The sequence below is a fragment of the Coloeus monedula genome, assembly GCF_965178545.1.
Source record: "Coloeus monedula genome assembly, chromosome: 18".
NCBI lineage: Eukaryota > Metazoa > Chordata > Aves > Passeriformes > Corvidae > Coloeus > Coloeus monedula.
Window position 1 is genome coordinate 944386 of NC_138798.1, and position 15677 is coordinate 960062.

Genomic DNA, 15677 nt, shown 5'->3' on the forward strand with positions numbered 1-15677 from the left:
CCGCTTTAATGCATCTGTTGCTTTATTTTTTTCATTGTTTAGTAGATAAACTTTAAACTAGTTTACTGTTTTCCTGTATGTGATTGTTGCAGCTGCAGTTTCTCTTCTACATCTGGGGACATTCTCCGTGTCTCTGGGAAGATGCACTGCATGTGCTACCCTGAAAATGATTTGTTTCTGAGCAAGGAGATTTGTAAAAACTTAGAAAACAACTTATGTTTTTCATGTCTGAGTGATTTGTCTGTGTATCCAGTGCTAGTCCCATGCCTTCCACAGGCTTTAAAGCATTCTTGTAAGAAAGGGAGTTGTTTTCAGCTTTGTTTGATCAATGCTTTATCAGAACTCCCTGTGCTCTGATTATTAGGGCATCACCAGAGTAGGAAATACCTTCCAGAAATACTGCTTTGAAACAGAAATATTCATTGTGAAAGACAACTTCAGTATAACAACTAAAGATTTGCAAAACACTAAACCTACCCAGTACTGAAGAGATATTTCCCATATTACATTTGTACGTGTAAATTGTGTTTGCCTCTTTGTGTGTGTAGTAATTACACAAACTGTGTTTTCTTAGAAAGCACAAACCTGCAGGTCAACTTCTTTTTAGTAGATTGTTATTTAACTAAAATCAACACTATTTTCTCATGCATACAAGAATTCTGACCATTCTTCTGACTGCTTTCACGTGCTGTAAATTCAGTCCTTCTATTCTGATACTGTCTGGAATGAGACAGGCACTTTTTCAAAAGGAGAAATTGTCAGTGTTTCTGTTACTGCACCAACATAAGGGTTGAAATCCTTCTGCAGGCTGCTTCTATCCCCTTCCCCTGGCAAAAAGAATAAGCCCTGGACTGTTCTTGTTCTTTATGCATCAGAAGCTGTATTTACTTCTTGGATTTAAATCGATATTGCCAGTGTTGATACTGAGAAAATTCCAGAACCTTAACGGGTGTAGGGAATGGTTTTTGACCTGTTAAGGTTTGCAGGCTTCTCTTAGTGTAGTAGTCTATCAAAACTGACCTTTTTTTCCATTTCTGTGGCACTTTGTCTCAAGTTTCACAGCTGTTATACACATTTTAAAACCAAATGAAAATAGGTGAAACAGTCATAAAGTACTTAGAAAGTCCCCTGTGCCTGAAAGGGGACAACATCCAAACCCCAGCTAAGTTCAGAATGCTCAGAGAGAGATACTGCTGAAATCTCCAAGATGATCCTGTCGTTATTTATGGGTGCTCTTGAGTCCAGAGATGCCCCTGATCTGGGCATTAAGCACAAGGAGAGATGATCTCTGGGATGCAGAATCAATAAATCCTGTCAGTCAGAACCAGCACCTCCTGCATTTATTCCCTCCTCTCTTCCCAGAGCCCATCGAAGACGCTTGTAGGATTCTTTGTCAGACCAACCTGTGTTTCATGGAAATGGAACAGGAAAATTGCAAAAATATATCTGGTGTGTCCAGAACACTTATTTTACCCAGTCTGGGATAGTTTTTTACCTGCTTCTGGCATAAACAGAGACTTTTACTTCTGCTCACGGCTGATTTTCAAATACTGGTTTTATGAAGCAGGTACAAGATGCAAGATTTGATGGCAGTGCAGAGCAGGTGGCATCAGAGAGCAGCCTGCGTCCCAGGGGTCTTTCCGTGGAAGCCAAGCTTTAAAAATGGTGCAGGTTTTTTAGAATTTTAGAAAGGAAACCAGAACTCCTTTAATGATGCCTGTGGAAGAGCTCTCCTCTGGCAGGAGACTGAAGATATTTGCTACCTATATAGGATACGTCGAGAGATGCAAAGAAAGAAAGCTTGCTAGGGCAGAGCTGTCATTCTCAGATATGGGTTCTGCTTACAAAGAAAATGAAATGGCAGTTTGGCATGGGGCAAGGAACGAGTTTTAATGCCATTCTCATTCACCATGCTGGAACCTGTAGGCGGCTTTCATTACTTTGTTTCAAATGTATGAGTTTATTCTTGTCAAGGGCATCACTCAGTTATTTGTACTGACCTCTCATGTTCTATCTGACATCCAGCAACTTCTTAATCATGTCTTTATTTTTCACAGATTCTCATTCAAAGCATGACATCCTTTTCACTATATAAGCTGCATGTCTTATGTTTGCCATTGCTCTAAAACTAATTCTGTCTTTATTTTTCTTTTCTTCTCCCTTTTCCCTCCCATTTTATTTTTGTCACACGCTCTTTGTTCCCTGTCTGGTTTCTAACATTACATAATCTTAAGGAGTACGATAAGAATAAGACCACTGAAGCCACTTTTTTGGAGCAGCCTGACTTTTCACAGCAGACACACCACAGTAAAAGGCTTTTCAGTATCCCAGAAGTAGCTGAAGAGGATGGTGAATACTCTGAACTGCTGTACAAGCAGGGTTTAGGTGTGCCCTATAAAAAGAACCCCAGAATAGCTAGAGGCTCTCGAGCGCCCAGGCCCTGCAGCCAAGAGCAGCAGCACGGCCCGTGGCAGCCGGCCAAGCACAGGATGCCAGGCCTGGAGGAGCTTGCCGCGGACGAGCGAGGATGCAAGTACGGCCGCTCGGCGTCGCGGAGCCCGGACAGCGGCCTGGACTGCGGCAGCGAGGAGGACGAGGCGCGCTTCGGCCCCAGGCCCGCGTGGGAGCCCGGCCCGGCCTGCGCCTGCCGGAGGGGCCCGCGGCCGCTGCTGGCCCGCAGGAAAACCCTGACCAGGCAGAGCAGCATCGAGGAGGATTTCGGGGAGCTGGGGCCTTCCTTTGTGGAGCCCAGGAGCGACCAGGCCAAGCGCGGTCACGAGAGGAAGTGCGAAGTTCAGAGAGGCCGCAGAACAGAGCGCTTGTCCAACGAAGACGTTCAGGGGGGCTGGAAGACCAACTTTAAACCAGCTGACTCTAGGGCAGCTGCTGTCCTTGCAAAGCCATTCCACAGAAATGCAGAAGACTCTCTGGTGTGTGAAATATCTTCCTTCTAACGTCTGCTTGCCAAATCAGTCTGTTTTCTTCATTCTCTTTAGTTTTTGTTCTTTATTTTTATTGTTCTTTTTTCATTTTTTTCTCCCAAATTGATTTTTAAAGTCCGTGCTTTGGACCTGTCTGCTACATTTTCCCTTTTTTTTTTTTTTACTTCCCCATTCATTTTTGTTTATTACACTGCATTTTCGTTTATGGTCCTCTTTTGTATCATGCTGAAATCAGATTAATTTGCTTTACAATGATTTTCCCACAGAACAAATTACAATAATGGCTGCTTTTATTAAAGGACAACTGAATCTAAATTTTAATTAAGGGTTAGCTGAACTACAGTTTTTCCAAAAGATTGCTTTTCTTTATTTTGCCCATCTGAATGTTGCTTTAAAAAAAATAAAAAGCTGCATTTTTAACTGGACAGATGTTTCATCGGTATTTTTTAATTTTTTTTTTTGTTATTGTCAAGGAATTCATTTCATTGTGTTGTTTTTATTCATCTCATTCCCAGAATTTTCAGGATGTGCTCTTTATCATGGAACATCTCAAGACAAGAATCAAGATTCTCCCCCAGTGTGACAGTGGCCCAGATTTATGGAGTCACAGCTTCATCATATTTTCATTTTCTGCCTTACCTCTGCACTGTCACTACTTTGCCGTCCTTTTTAGACCATCTCTTCTTGCCTTTGAAGTTGCAGACTGCATCTCTGCAGGAGGATGCAGGCACAGAGCTGCTTCCAAAGGGAGAGGCCAGGGCCGTTGCACATCTTCCAAGGATGCTCTGCACCATCTTGCCTGTTTGTATTTCTGCCCATTAATGTCTAGAAGAGCCTCTGGGTGTGAGGGATGCATCCGTAGGCTCCCCAAAGACCAGAGCAAGTTCTTCACTCTCAGTCTGCAACAGCCCAGAGTGGGAACTCCATTCTGATGCATTTCATGTAGGGCAGAGATCAGCTGCTGCTCTTCGAGCCTCCCGGTTCAGGCTGAAACGATCCCTACACATTTCTCCCATCAGAATTGGTGACCAAGCTGTATTAATGTCAATGGCTGCACAATAAACTCTGGAGAGCCCTAAAATACACCTCTAGTTACCTAAATAGCCCAGTTTGCTGCCAGCGTAGTGAGCAGAGCCAGCTGTGACGTGAGATGGAGTGTCTGCATCCCTGTCTGCATCTGTCACTCACCTGTAAAAGGCTTTGGCAACGAGGGCCCTTCTAGCACTCGGTGTGCTCAGAGACACGAGGAGCTGCCCTGGCTCCCCTGCTGCCAACGGGAGGGATCTCCATAGCTGGGCACAACGGGGTTTGCCTTGGCAGGGCAGCCCCAGCTCCACAGCTCTCAGACTGCCTGTGCCACTCTTCAGGACACTAAAGCGCCACCTTAGCAGCAACAACAAAGGCAAAAGAATATTGCAAAAATTATTCTTTTCTTTTCTTTTTGTTCTGATGTGTGACTGCTGGTTACAAAACTCTGCCATAAATCAGGGAACCATTTTTTTTCTTTTGCAGGTTTGCCAGGCAACAGTATTCCCTTTTCAGCTAACCTTTCAGTTAAAAGCTAAGTTTAGTTGCCTTTAGAGCTTGTGCTTCCAAACGTGATTGACCTGATTAATGTCCAGCCGTGTAACCACGATGTTGCCATGTATGGAACTTACAAACCTATTTTTTCTGTTGTTTTTTAGCTTTTAGGTAACCCAGCCTCTGCAGGACGGCCTGAAAGGGTGGAGCACGCAGGGCGAAGGTCCTCCCACGGCAGCGCAGTGCCACAGAGGTCTCGGCCAGTGTTGGTCCCTTCCATTGGTTAGTTGGACAGATTGGTGCATTTCTGTTCTTTGCAGCCTCAGGGCTGGGAAGGAAGTCCTTAAAAATGGAACAACAGACACTTGTCTGGAGCCAGGCTACTCTTGGGTTAAATGGGGTGAAGTGGGCTGAAAACAGCTCCACCGAAATGAGTGTGGTGGGGCTTCACAGGGGCGTCAGTCAGCCATCACTGTCATTTCTGGGAGCTTTTTCATTAAATTTAGTGGCTACTGGAGCTTGTTTAGGCTTGGTTAAGCTTAGACACTGCTAGATCTTACCTAGGAAGAAATCTGCTGGCAGGTTACTTTGTGGTCAGTGAAATAAATGTGGCCATTCAGCATCCATCCAGCCATGCACCCTTCCATTCATCAGCCATCATCTTGCATTCACTTTCCATTCTCTTGAATACTTTTTGGAATTTAGCAAGGAAAATAGAAACTGGTAAATGTAGAATTTGCATATATTTTTTAGATTTGATATTTCTGACACTAGTCTCTGTTCTGGTTTAATGATGACTTAATCTATATGCTGTGAATTCCAGAAAATCCAAAAATTAGTGCAGAGAAGATAATGGAACCAAGACAAGCACGTAGCTGTTCAAACTTGCACTCTAAACTGCAAATGACAAATATCCACACTGAAAATCAGGAAGCATATGGAAAGCAAATGCAGAAAGTGTTTTGTGAGCTGTTCATGGAAATTTACTCCATGAAGATGTAAAGTTGTCTGGTTCCTGTTAATTTGTGAATACTGTAGGCATCATCATGAAGAGAAGGAACCAGTGCCAGGCAATTCTCACTGGCTTGTGTGTGAGTGAGAGATGTAAGAAATGGGGAGTATCCGAAGGAAAGAGACCAATCACTGAGGAATGCTTTTATTTTAAAATATTAAATATTTCCCCCTTTTCACTGACTCACACTAAAATACCTGTTCTGTAAATTAAAAGCGAGATCCCCCTGGTGGGCAGGATTCTTTGAATCTCCTAGCTGATGCTGAGATGTAGATCAGAAGCACTCAGAGCTGCAGTGTGTGAGGCCTGCTTAGGCTCTGCAGCGCGGCACGGCCGGGCAGAGGCTGCTCCTCGTCCCACATGCTGCTGTAATCCAGGATGAACGGCACAGATGTCCCTGGAATTGCACTGATCTGAGAATGCTGGCGAGGAGAATCAGCTCCAGGGAGGCTGTCGTGCTTCTCCTGCCAGGTCATTGCTGCTGAACCAAGCAGCTTTGGGATGATGGTGTGACAAATGCCAGATTCTCGTGTCCTCGTTCTTCTCCTCTGAAAGCAGCCTTTATTTCACAGGAGGAAAGATTTCTGGCTTGTGTTTACACTACTTAAAGCGAGTTTTGTATCCAAGTTCTTTCTTTTCTATTATCTGTTAAAACATGGGGATTTTTTTAATAGTGAGACAGTAGACAAGTTTGGGTTTCTTTCTCATTTAATTAAAACATAAGGGAAGTGATTGAACTTGCCAGAGCTCACTTTCTGTCAGCAAAGTTGGGACAGAAAACACTAAGCGATGACTTTGCTGTTTAGTAGTTTAATAGCAGCCAATAATTTCTGATAATTTTCTGGAAAAACCCCCACCAATCTTTATAGGACATGCAGTGAGGTTTGGGTCTTTTTTCACTGAAATGCCAAACACATTTCAAATATTAACTGGGATAGTTGGGCGATGAGGCCAACGTGTATTACTGAATTGGTCTTTTCTGAATTAACTTCCACAGATGGCTACGGCGGTCATGATCATCTTTCTCCAGATATTTATGAAGAATCTGAAACAGATCCTGGCACAGAAGATATTTCTACTCGAATATTTGTTGCACTCTTTGACTACGATCCACTGACCATGTCCCCGAACCCTGATGCTGCAGAAGAGGAGCTGCCATTTAAAGAAGGACAGATCATTAAGGTGAGATCTGAAACCAAGGGAAACAAGTAACAATTTTACAAACAGGGTCTCCTTTGTACCGTGGGAGAAAGCAGCCCAGCTGATCAGAATCCAAGGGGTTTTTCCTTCAGAGGTTCAGGCTGTAAATCTCACTGGACCTGGAACTTAATATCTAATGCTAATGGCTGAGAAATAATTACGAAATGGGCAAAAACCTCAAAGTTGCTGTAGATAGTTAGGGCCAGACTTAATTAAAAATTTAGGTTAAGCCCAAAATTGTCACTCTGAAGCTCCCTATGTCCATTGGCACAAACCCTGCAGGAAAACCTGCTTCAGAGAGGATCTTTTCTGCAGAGGAACCCCAGAAGTGCTGAGCGTTGTACAAACCAGAGCTGCTGCATTTTCTAAATGCTGAACCCTCCTGGCTAATGCACACTTTGGATTAATTCAAGTCCTCAGTCAGGTGTTTCTGTTCCCTTTTCTGGCTGTTTGGTGTGAAATACCCATGGCTGCCTTTCAGCAAGGCACAGGAGAGCTGGGCTGTGTCAGGGGCCAGGGACAGTTGGGGCTCTGTTGATGTTTACAGCCGCCCCTCCAGCCCAGCTCACCCCAGCCTCTGCCCCTGCAGCTGCAAGGCAAATCCCTGCAGTTTGCTGGCGTGGTCTGAAGAAGCCAGCAGGTATTTCTGTGGGATCAGCAGCAGGGAGTGTTTCCTCCTGCAGCCTGGAATCTGCTGTGGTGCAGGCTGGGCAGAACTGAGAGAGGCAGAAGGAGCAGCTGCTGGCAGTCCAAGGAGTTGAGATTTCAGAGTGATCTGGAGCAGAATCTGAAAAAAAAATTGGCTCATTGGAACATTATCCATTTCAGAGATTAAACTGTAATTTAAACTATTAAAATACTGACTGCCTTCCTCTGGGTTGGGTTGGGTTCTAACACAAATGCCTGTACCCAACTCACAATCTTTGTGCTGTTAAATACTCTGTTTGGTATTTTGCTTACCTCACATAGTTAATGCAAAAAAAAAAAAAAAAAAAAACTTGTTTAAGAGCTTCTTTTCCTCTGCAAGAATGTGCATTTCATTCCGGTATTTTTTTTTACACCTTGAATCATGTTTTTAAATTAAATCAAAAGACAATAGCAGAGCTTAAGTACATACATCAAGTAAATTATGTATGAGATAAGCATTTTTGATCATATAAAAGTTGTTTGAATTAAAATAATAACATTTTGGCACAATTTTGCATATGTTTCATTTTGAATACAGTGCCGTAATAATTGGATAAACATCAAGTAAACATCTGGCTCAGCACAGGGAGAAACTGATGCCTTTTAATGCACTTCTTGTGGCTTTCACTGCTAACAAAAAAAAAAAAAAGTCCAAATTCTGCTTATGTATCTAAAGTCACAAGTTAAATAAATGCAACAATTCCAGTTTTATAGCCTAAGTCAGAATAGTCCAAAACTAAAATAATTCCCTATCTAAACTGCAGTCATCATCTGTGCTTTGGTAAGCCTTTAGCCTGCACTGAAATTCCTAAATGCTAAAACCTTTTGACCAATATTATCATTCTTCGAATATCAGGTGTATGGGGACAAAGATGCTGATGGGTTTTACCGTGGAGAAACCTGTACAAGAATTGGCCTTATCCCATGTAATATGGTCTCTGAGATACAAGCAGATGATGAAGAGATGATGGATCAGCTTCTTAAACAAGGTTTCCTTCCCTTGAACACACCAATTGAGAAAATTGGTAAGAGCAAATACAGACATTTCACTTCAGACTTTGGGTGCTGTTAACTTGGCTGCATCCACTTTACCTCATTTTTATGCAGATGCATCTAAATCTTGCAGTCATTTACTGCCCCAGGGGATACATTCTGTGTCAGTGTCTGGATGGCTTTATGCAACTGATATTTAATCTTGGTGATACCATTTGCTGCAGATGGGGACCTGTAGCTCCACCACTACACTTGTTACTTTCTTTTCTGATTTTAAAAAAAAAAGTGGATTTTCTTACCTGAAAGATTTCTGGGCACAGGACACCAACCCTGAGCTTTGGAGTCTGCTGTGCACGGTGTGCTGAGCATTCAGTGCCTTAGAGTAAAGAGAGCCCGAGCACTGTTGATGGTTATTGGTGAACCGTGCGTGGCTCCACATCCTTTATCCGTGTTAATGGGTCCGCTCATCTGGGACTCTTTATCCCTGAGCTAGAGCAATGCCCACACGGCTCCTGCACTGCTGTGAGAAGGATGTGAGGAACAGGTGCAGCAGGATTTTGCTTCCAAAATAACTTTGGTTGCTTTCCTTGCCTTGCTGTCCCCGCGGCTGGAGCAGAGCGGAGCCGGCGGAGCGGCCGGCAGCAGCCGGTGACCACCAGGAGGATGGTGGCACTCTATGACTACGACCCCAGGGAGAGCTCTCCCAACGTGGATGTGGAGGTAGGGGCAGAGCTGTGGGGCCGGGCACAGCCAGGCTGGGGGCACAGGCAGGGCACGAGCTCAGAGCTGCACATGTCGGTCCAGTGGCCGTGAGCGCCTGGGGGTGCCAAGGTTATGACTCCTGCACGAGCAGATTTGTGGGTGTGGCTCAAAGAAAGCCAGGGAATGCCCTCTGTAGGTTTTATACAGTATGGCTCAACTGAAGTCAGCTGTGGCTGTGGATGGATGTGTTTGTTATGCTGTGTGTGTGTGTGTGTACCTGCGAATGGAACAAAAGTCTGTAAGGAAAAAAGCACAGTTAGAAATAGTAGGGGATTTTTATTTTCCAATTTCCTCTGGGTGTTTGCACATCAGAACATGATACTTTTTGAGAAGTGCCTTAGCTCATGCCAAGCTGGTAGTGCCACGTGCTTTCAAACCCCTGCAACCTCCAAAAATCCACCCTCCTTCACAGCAACCTCAGCCAGAGTGATGCATGGGAACAGCACCCAGAGTATATTGGATTTTTCTCTTAATCAATGCATCTGAGCTTTGGTGATCTTATGTTTTGACTGTCATTTGTGTTTATAATAATGTGAGGGTATCTTAAACAGCTGAGCATTAGCCACGCCTTCATTTAAAACCAGCTGAGCATCAGCTCCATCTCCATTCCGGGTTTATCTTCCATCTCCCATCTTCCAGTCTCCCGTCTCCATATTTGTGAGCAGCAGCAATAGTCCCTTTTTACACGGCTGTGGTGTTACATGGTCAAGTCCCTCAGTCCAGATCTGATCAGTTTCCATTTCTGTCTGTGGGAAGATGGTCAGGGTACACTCAAAGCTCTGAAAAACACTGCTTACCTATGAGCTTCTTCAGTTATCCTTTGAAATGTTCTTTTGTTTTTAATTGGTGAATTGTAGAACACTTTGGGATATTTTAAAGGAGAAAGTGAATTTTGAAATATGTGGGACTTGGTGCTTTAAGACACAGCCGGGGTGTTCTCTGTTTCTTATTGAAACAGATCTTTTTCTAAATTATGGTGTTTCAAAGTCATTTTGCCAACAAATCAAATAAATTGTGCTGATTTATTGCAAAGATTTTGTTTGTTCTCTCTCCCATGACCGCAGGAAATTAAAAATAATTTTAAAACCCCACCCTTAAATTACATTTAAGCCACAGACAATTAAAAAGAGCCCAGTGCACTGTTTGCTGATCAGAGTGGAGCTGCCCACTGTGAAGGCTTTATTGAAGAGACTCCAGGACAGTTCCACTGCAGGAACGTTGTGCTTCGGGGGTTGGGCTGGGTGATGTCCAGAGGTCCCTCCCCAGCCCGGCAGCCCCGATGCTGTGACCAGCAGCTCTCAGCTGTCCTGTGGCCATCAGTGGGTACACAGAGCAGGGCCTGAGCCACGTCCCACCCCTGCGTGTTCCCTCCTCCACAAGGATTGATTTAGGGGCCCTTTGAAGCTGTGTAGTTCAAAGCTTCAAAGCTCATTGAGGTTGTTGAAGGCCTGAATGTCTCAGCTGTTGGTCACAGGGAGCCCCAACACAGTGGGAGAGGTATCAGGTTTAGCAAGCTGAGGAAAAAACTCCAAGGAAAAAAAAATTGTTTGGCTCTCAGATCAATTTGGTTTCACCAATGTCATAACATGAAGGAGTGGGGGGAAATCTTAATGGATTTACTATTAATGAAGAAAAGGTTAATCTTTGCCTAACACCTGCCTGTCCCTGCTCCTTCCCTGCAGGCCGAGCTGACATTCTGCACTGGGGACATCATCACCGTCTTTGGTGAGATTGATGAAGATGGATTTTACTACGTGAGTTGGCTTCTGCTTGGTCACCCCAAACTGCTCCAAGCTTCCCCAGCACCAGTTACCCCACAACAGCCTGGGGAGGGGCAGGGCATGTGGGAACGTCTGGGCTCTCAGTGTCCCCAGTGACCTTAGAGGGGAATTTCCTCTTCCTCACCAGCTTTGAAATAGGCAAAAATATTTCCCTCCCTCCTTGGGAACGTACATGTGATTGAATGAAACATTCACTGGCACTTCATCTGCTCGCAGGGTGAACTTAATGGACAAAAGGGGCTGGTTCCTTCCAACTTCCTTGAAGAAGTGCCTGATGATGTTGAAGTCTTTCTCTCCGACGCACCCTCGCGCTACGTCCATGACACGCCGATGCGATCGAAAGCAAAAAGGGTAAGCAACCGACTAAGAAACACTTAAATTCTCATTTTCCATTTCATTCTGTCTCATATATAATTTAGACATTGTTTTTAACATTACTTTTAAATTCATTTGCCCATTTAAAGTTATCTTTCAAATACGTAAAATAAAACATGAGGAAAATGACTTTAGCCTTCGCTAGCTCGTTACATTTGTAAATGGAGAAACTAAATTGGCTGTCTGATTGCAGTCATTACAGTACCTTCCATTATAATCTGAATTTCAGCAGCTCTTTCCTGGTGATAGTTATTTCCCAAAGCTTCTAAATTGCTCTTACTAAAAAAGTTCTCGTGCACAAAAGACTGGTACCAGTGTTCCTCTAAATACAAAGTGTAACTGCAGCTGATGGACTGAGAGTGGTCGTCTTTTAATCCTCACGACTTCCTGTTCCAACTGGCAATAGTTAATTGCTCAGAGACTTCTCTTTTATGAAAGAATTAATCATGTTTAGAGTATCTCATTTTTGGTTTTGTTTCATCACTGCAATACTTTTATATATTATATATTTTATATATATTTTTATTTCTTTGCTCATCTGCTTGGAAACAGAAGAAGAGTGTTCATTTCACACCTTAATAAGGCAATGTAGCCTTCACGTAAGTGAGCAACTGAAGATACCAATAGAGATTTCAATTAAAGCTACCTGGCTATCTAATGCAAGTCTTGAAACTTAATTGTGGGGGAAAAGAAAAGAAATATGTCTCCAAAACCCTTGGCCACAGAAGAACAGGCTGTATGCCTTTACTGTACCTAGGCAAGTCAACTCCTTTCTTAGGAGACAAATCCTATAAAATAGGAATCCTCAGAAGTTGATTAGACCTCACTTTTTATGAAGGTCAGCGTTTGGAACATATTTCTTCCCGAGCTCAGTGTTTATGTTTACATAGAAAGGAGAGTTTGATGTCTAACTACCCTACAACCAAAGCTGCATATTGCATTGTTAGCCAAGCTGGGATGTAAAAATTCCAAGCTCCTTTGTCAAGAGAAAAGCACAACAGCTCCAGCCCCTCCCGAAACAGCAGTGACGCCTACACTGGCACGGACGGTAGTTTACAAGGGGATAGTTGGTTTGAAACTCACTACACTCAAATATAGCTACTGAAATTGTCTGCCTTAAAATGTGTTTTCCACAGTCGATTATACCCCAGTTTGCCTAAGACCAACTATTCAACACTTCTGAAAAAAGTCCCTTCCTATGGTACGATTCTCTCGGATCTTTCCTAGCAAGTGTACCTTTGCAATATTAGCAACTGTTTGGTTTACCAATGCAATAAAAGTCTTGACCTGAACATGCAGCTCACTGAATGAATGCATTAGACTCAATATCTGGTATCTTCAGGTGTACGTTGGGGTGCTTTACCAAGTTGTTTTGGTTTCTGTTTTCTTTTTTTTTTTTTTTCATTAGAATTAGACCTTGATTTAAAATCAAAGTAGGCTTGAAGCCCCTTTGCTTAACTCACTGTTGCACAACGAGCCAGTAAATTGCTGATGTTTTAACTTGAACTGCAAGCTAGCAGGACTCCCTACAGCATGGATTCTACTATGAAAATGTCATCTTAATTGATAGTAACCATTTTGCCACCTGGGCACTGTAGTTAGGATAGGCTGAGTAGAAGTAATTTTAGCATTTTCATCCAAGTGCTTTTGATGACTGAAAAAAAAATAGTTGTTCAAAATATTTAGGAATGCTGTCATCTAACAGCTTCATAGCTGCAGCATACACATCAAGCACTCAGGGTCTTTAAGCTTTCTTTGATTGCAATTAAGGTTCATTTTAGCTTTTTTTTTCCTTTTTTTTTTTTTAAGCCAGTGTGCCATCTTCTCTAATCTATACATAAAGTTTGCTAGCCAATTTTAAAGAAAAGGCATTTAAAGGACATTAAAAAGTAAGTGATGTAGCATTTTAAGTAATTTCTTCTGAAAAGAGTTTGACTTCTATAGATTGCTAATCTGTAGTGATTAACACATTTATTTTTCCTAAATCTATAGCTAAAAGTATCCCTCTCCATTTTAGTACTATCAGAGTACTGAAATGTAAAACCAAAGCCAATTTTGTGGCTTTTGTGGCCAGAATTATGGCAAATCAAGTGTATCCAACTTTTCCTTTAAAAAGGTATAACCAAAACTGGGCTTTATTGGTGGGTTTTCTATTTCTATAAATTTTTTCTCTAAGTTGACGTATTTTCCATAAGCCCATGCAGTATTTTAAGCCAGAGAGAAGAAAGAAACCAGCCCTTTTGCTTTAAGTGGGTAATGGGACAAGTGATGTTACCAACTTTCTTGCTAATAATGGCTTTGAAGCTTTCGAACATTGAATAAATGATAACAATGTACCTAATAGGTTCCTCCTGAGAATACAGGTACATCCCGGAGAGCACCATCCCCCACAGTTCATCTCCATTCCGGGTCACCTCCGTCACCTATGATGGGCTCTGGTAGTCCCGGGAGAGGCAGGGATATGTCCTCGAAAAAGAAAAAGGGGCTGCTTTCCAAAGGCAAGAAACTGCTGAAAAAGCTTGGTGCAGTGAAATGAGTCATGTGCTCCTGGACAACTTGTAAAGCTTCCAGTCTGTGTATTTTTTATTTTTTTTTTAAGTCAAAACTAGGGCTTTCATGACTATGCAGTACTTTACCAGATCTTTGCATTTCTAACTCCGACATCAATAGAATAATGTGAATTGCTTAATCAAAACAGCAAGAAAAAAATGAAGTGGATTTGTTGTTGCAAAAACTCCTAAAAAAATTTTTTTTTAAATGCTGTGAGATTAAGACCAGAAGAACATGGTTTTATTTGAAGTTAACACCTGCAACTCCATTGGAAAAATCTCAGCCTTTAGTCTCCTTTAACCATGAGTGGGGGGAGAAAACTCTTCAGTGATTCCTGGTTCACAGAGATCACCCCACTGTATCTAATCATTAACAAAAATGGTCTTGAAACTCCTAGTTTAATCAGCCTTGATGTTTTGCCTTATTAATGCACAATGATTTGTACTGTCGAATAAATATGCAGCGTATACTTTGTATGTACTGTGTATTCAGCTGTCTCCATCTTCCCTCCACCACGGTAACTGGAGATCAGTACTCTGTCACTGACTCCATTCAATGTCTGATGAACTCCTGGGAGTTTGGAAGTGCTGTGCTAAACACGTTTTAGTTTTTGCTCCCCCCCAGTAAAAAACAAAACCTGTATTAATTTGTCAACATTTTCACTGCACTGAAAGCAGACGCAGTGGAAGTTACTCAGAACCTCACCCAGTTTCAACCATCCAACCTCCAGCTTTGGGGTTTCTGGTTCACTGTTCTAAGCTACTGGGAAAAAACCAACTCCACACCAAAACCCCTTTACTCCCCAAGTTTTGTTTCTGTGGAGGTGCAGTCCTAGGTTCAAAGGCATTTTCACATTGCTGATGTCAGATTCAGGCTAAAGTACGTCTAAAGTAAAAGGACAAACTGTGTTACAGCCACAGGCAGTAACGAGGCTGCACCAGGCTCTAGTCAAATCTCAATTGCAGTATTGGCATATCACAAAAAACAATCTTACACACTGATGGCAGTCATTGGCTGTTACTATTTTGTAATTCTTGTCCATTTGTAAATTGTTTTTACTGTTTATACATACTTTTCAGACTGCCTTTCTTTTTGTAATTTATGGAAGGTTTATAAATGAATGATCAAAGCTTCCCCATTGTGTCTTCAGATAACAATGTAAATTACTGTAAAATACTGTGTGCTAGATTATAACATTTAATTAAAGAAAATAACTGGCCTACATTTGTGGTAAAGTACTGTGTGGGTGTGTGCATGTGTACAATCGTTGTGTATTATATTTTATATAAATAAATAATTTGATATTTTGTAGAGTGCAGTATGGTTCATAAATCCACTGTATTGGCTGCTGGCTTCTTGTGTCAGCCTTTTTTTGGAACTGCCACTGGCTGCTGAAGTTTACTGCAGAACAAAGAAAGGCTCATCTCTCTGCAGGAGTGCAGGAGCTTGCCAGAGGTAAAAAATGGTTGCAAAGTTACTCCAAAGCACCTGTCCCATCTGTACCTGAAGCCCAGGGGTGAAGTACAAAAGCAAATACATAGAACAGGCTCCAACGAGCGAGGATTACAGCAACAACTTTATTTAAATCTCACAAAGAAAAGCAAACAGGTTCACAACAAGGTGGTTAAGAAAACCAGCACTAATCCAAATTTCTCCATGTGCAGTAGTTTGACTCTGCTGCTGCAAAAATCTGAAATCAACCTCCATCCCCAGACCTGCTACTTGTTTTACAAACTGGACTGCAGAACAGTGGCCAATGAAAAACCTCAGACAGGAAGAACAAACCAGGGCTGCTTCCCATTGCTTGGAAGTACAAAACCAAAAAACCCCAAAGCTGTCAGTGCACTGATACTC

General features: G+C 42.5%; 1 protein-coding gene across 7 annotated transcripts in view; it reads left to right on the forward strand.

Moving 5' to 3' along the window:
• Positions 1–13809, forward strand: part of RIMBP2 (RIMS binding protein 2) — a gene marked incomplete at both ends in the record, with an annotated part of 37742 nt that extends 23933 nt beyond the window's left edge. For 3 of the 7 annotated variants that reach the window (XM_082293403.1, XM_082293404.1, XM_082293401.1), the window contains 7 exons: positions 4628–4745; positions 6473–6657; positions 8219–8387; positions 8972–9075; positions 10800–10871; positions 11115–11249; positions 11826–11852. In XM_082293403.1, the coding sequence (XP_082149529.1) occupies positions 4628–4745; positions 6473–6657; positions 8219–8387; positions 8972–9075; positions 10800–10871; positions 11115–11249; positions 11826–11852 (810 nt within the window). Of the gene's footprint in view, positions 1–2234; positions 2931–4627; positions 4746–6472; positions 6658–8218; positions 8388–8971; positions 9076–10799; positions 10872–11114; positions 11250–11825; positions 11853–13617 lie in introns of those variants that run through there. The other 4 variants (XM_082293398.1, XM_082293399.1, XM_082293402.1 and 1 more) reach the window with 4 other exon arrangements.
• Positions 13810–15677: the final 1868 nt, after the last annotated feature.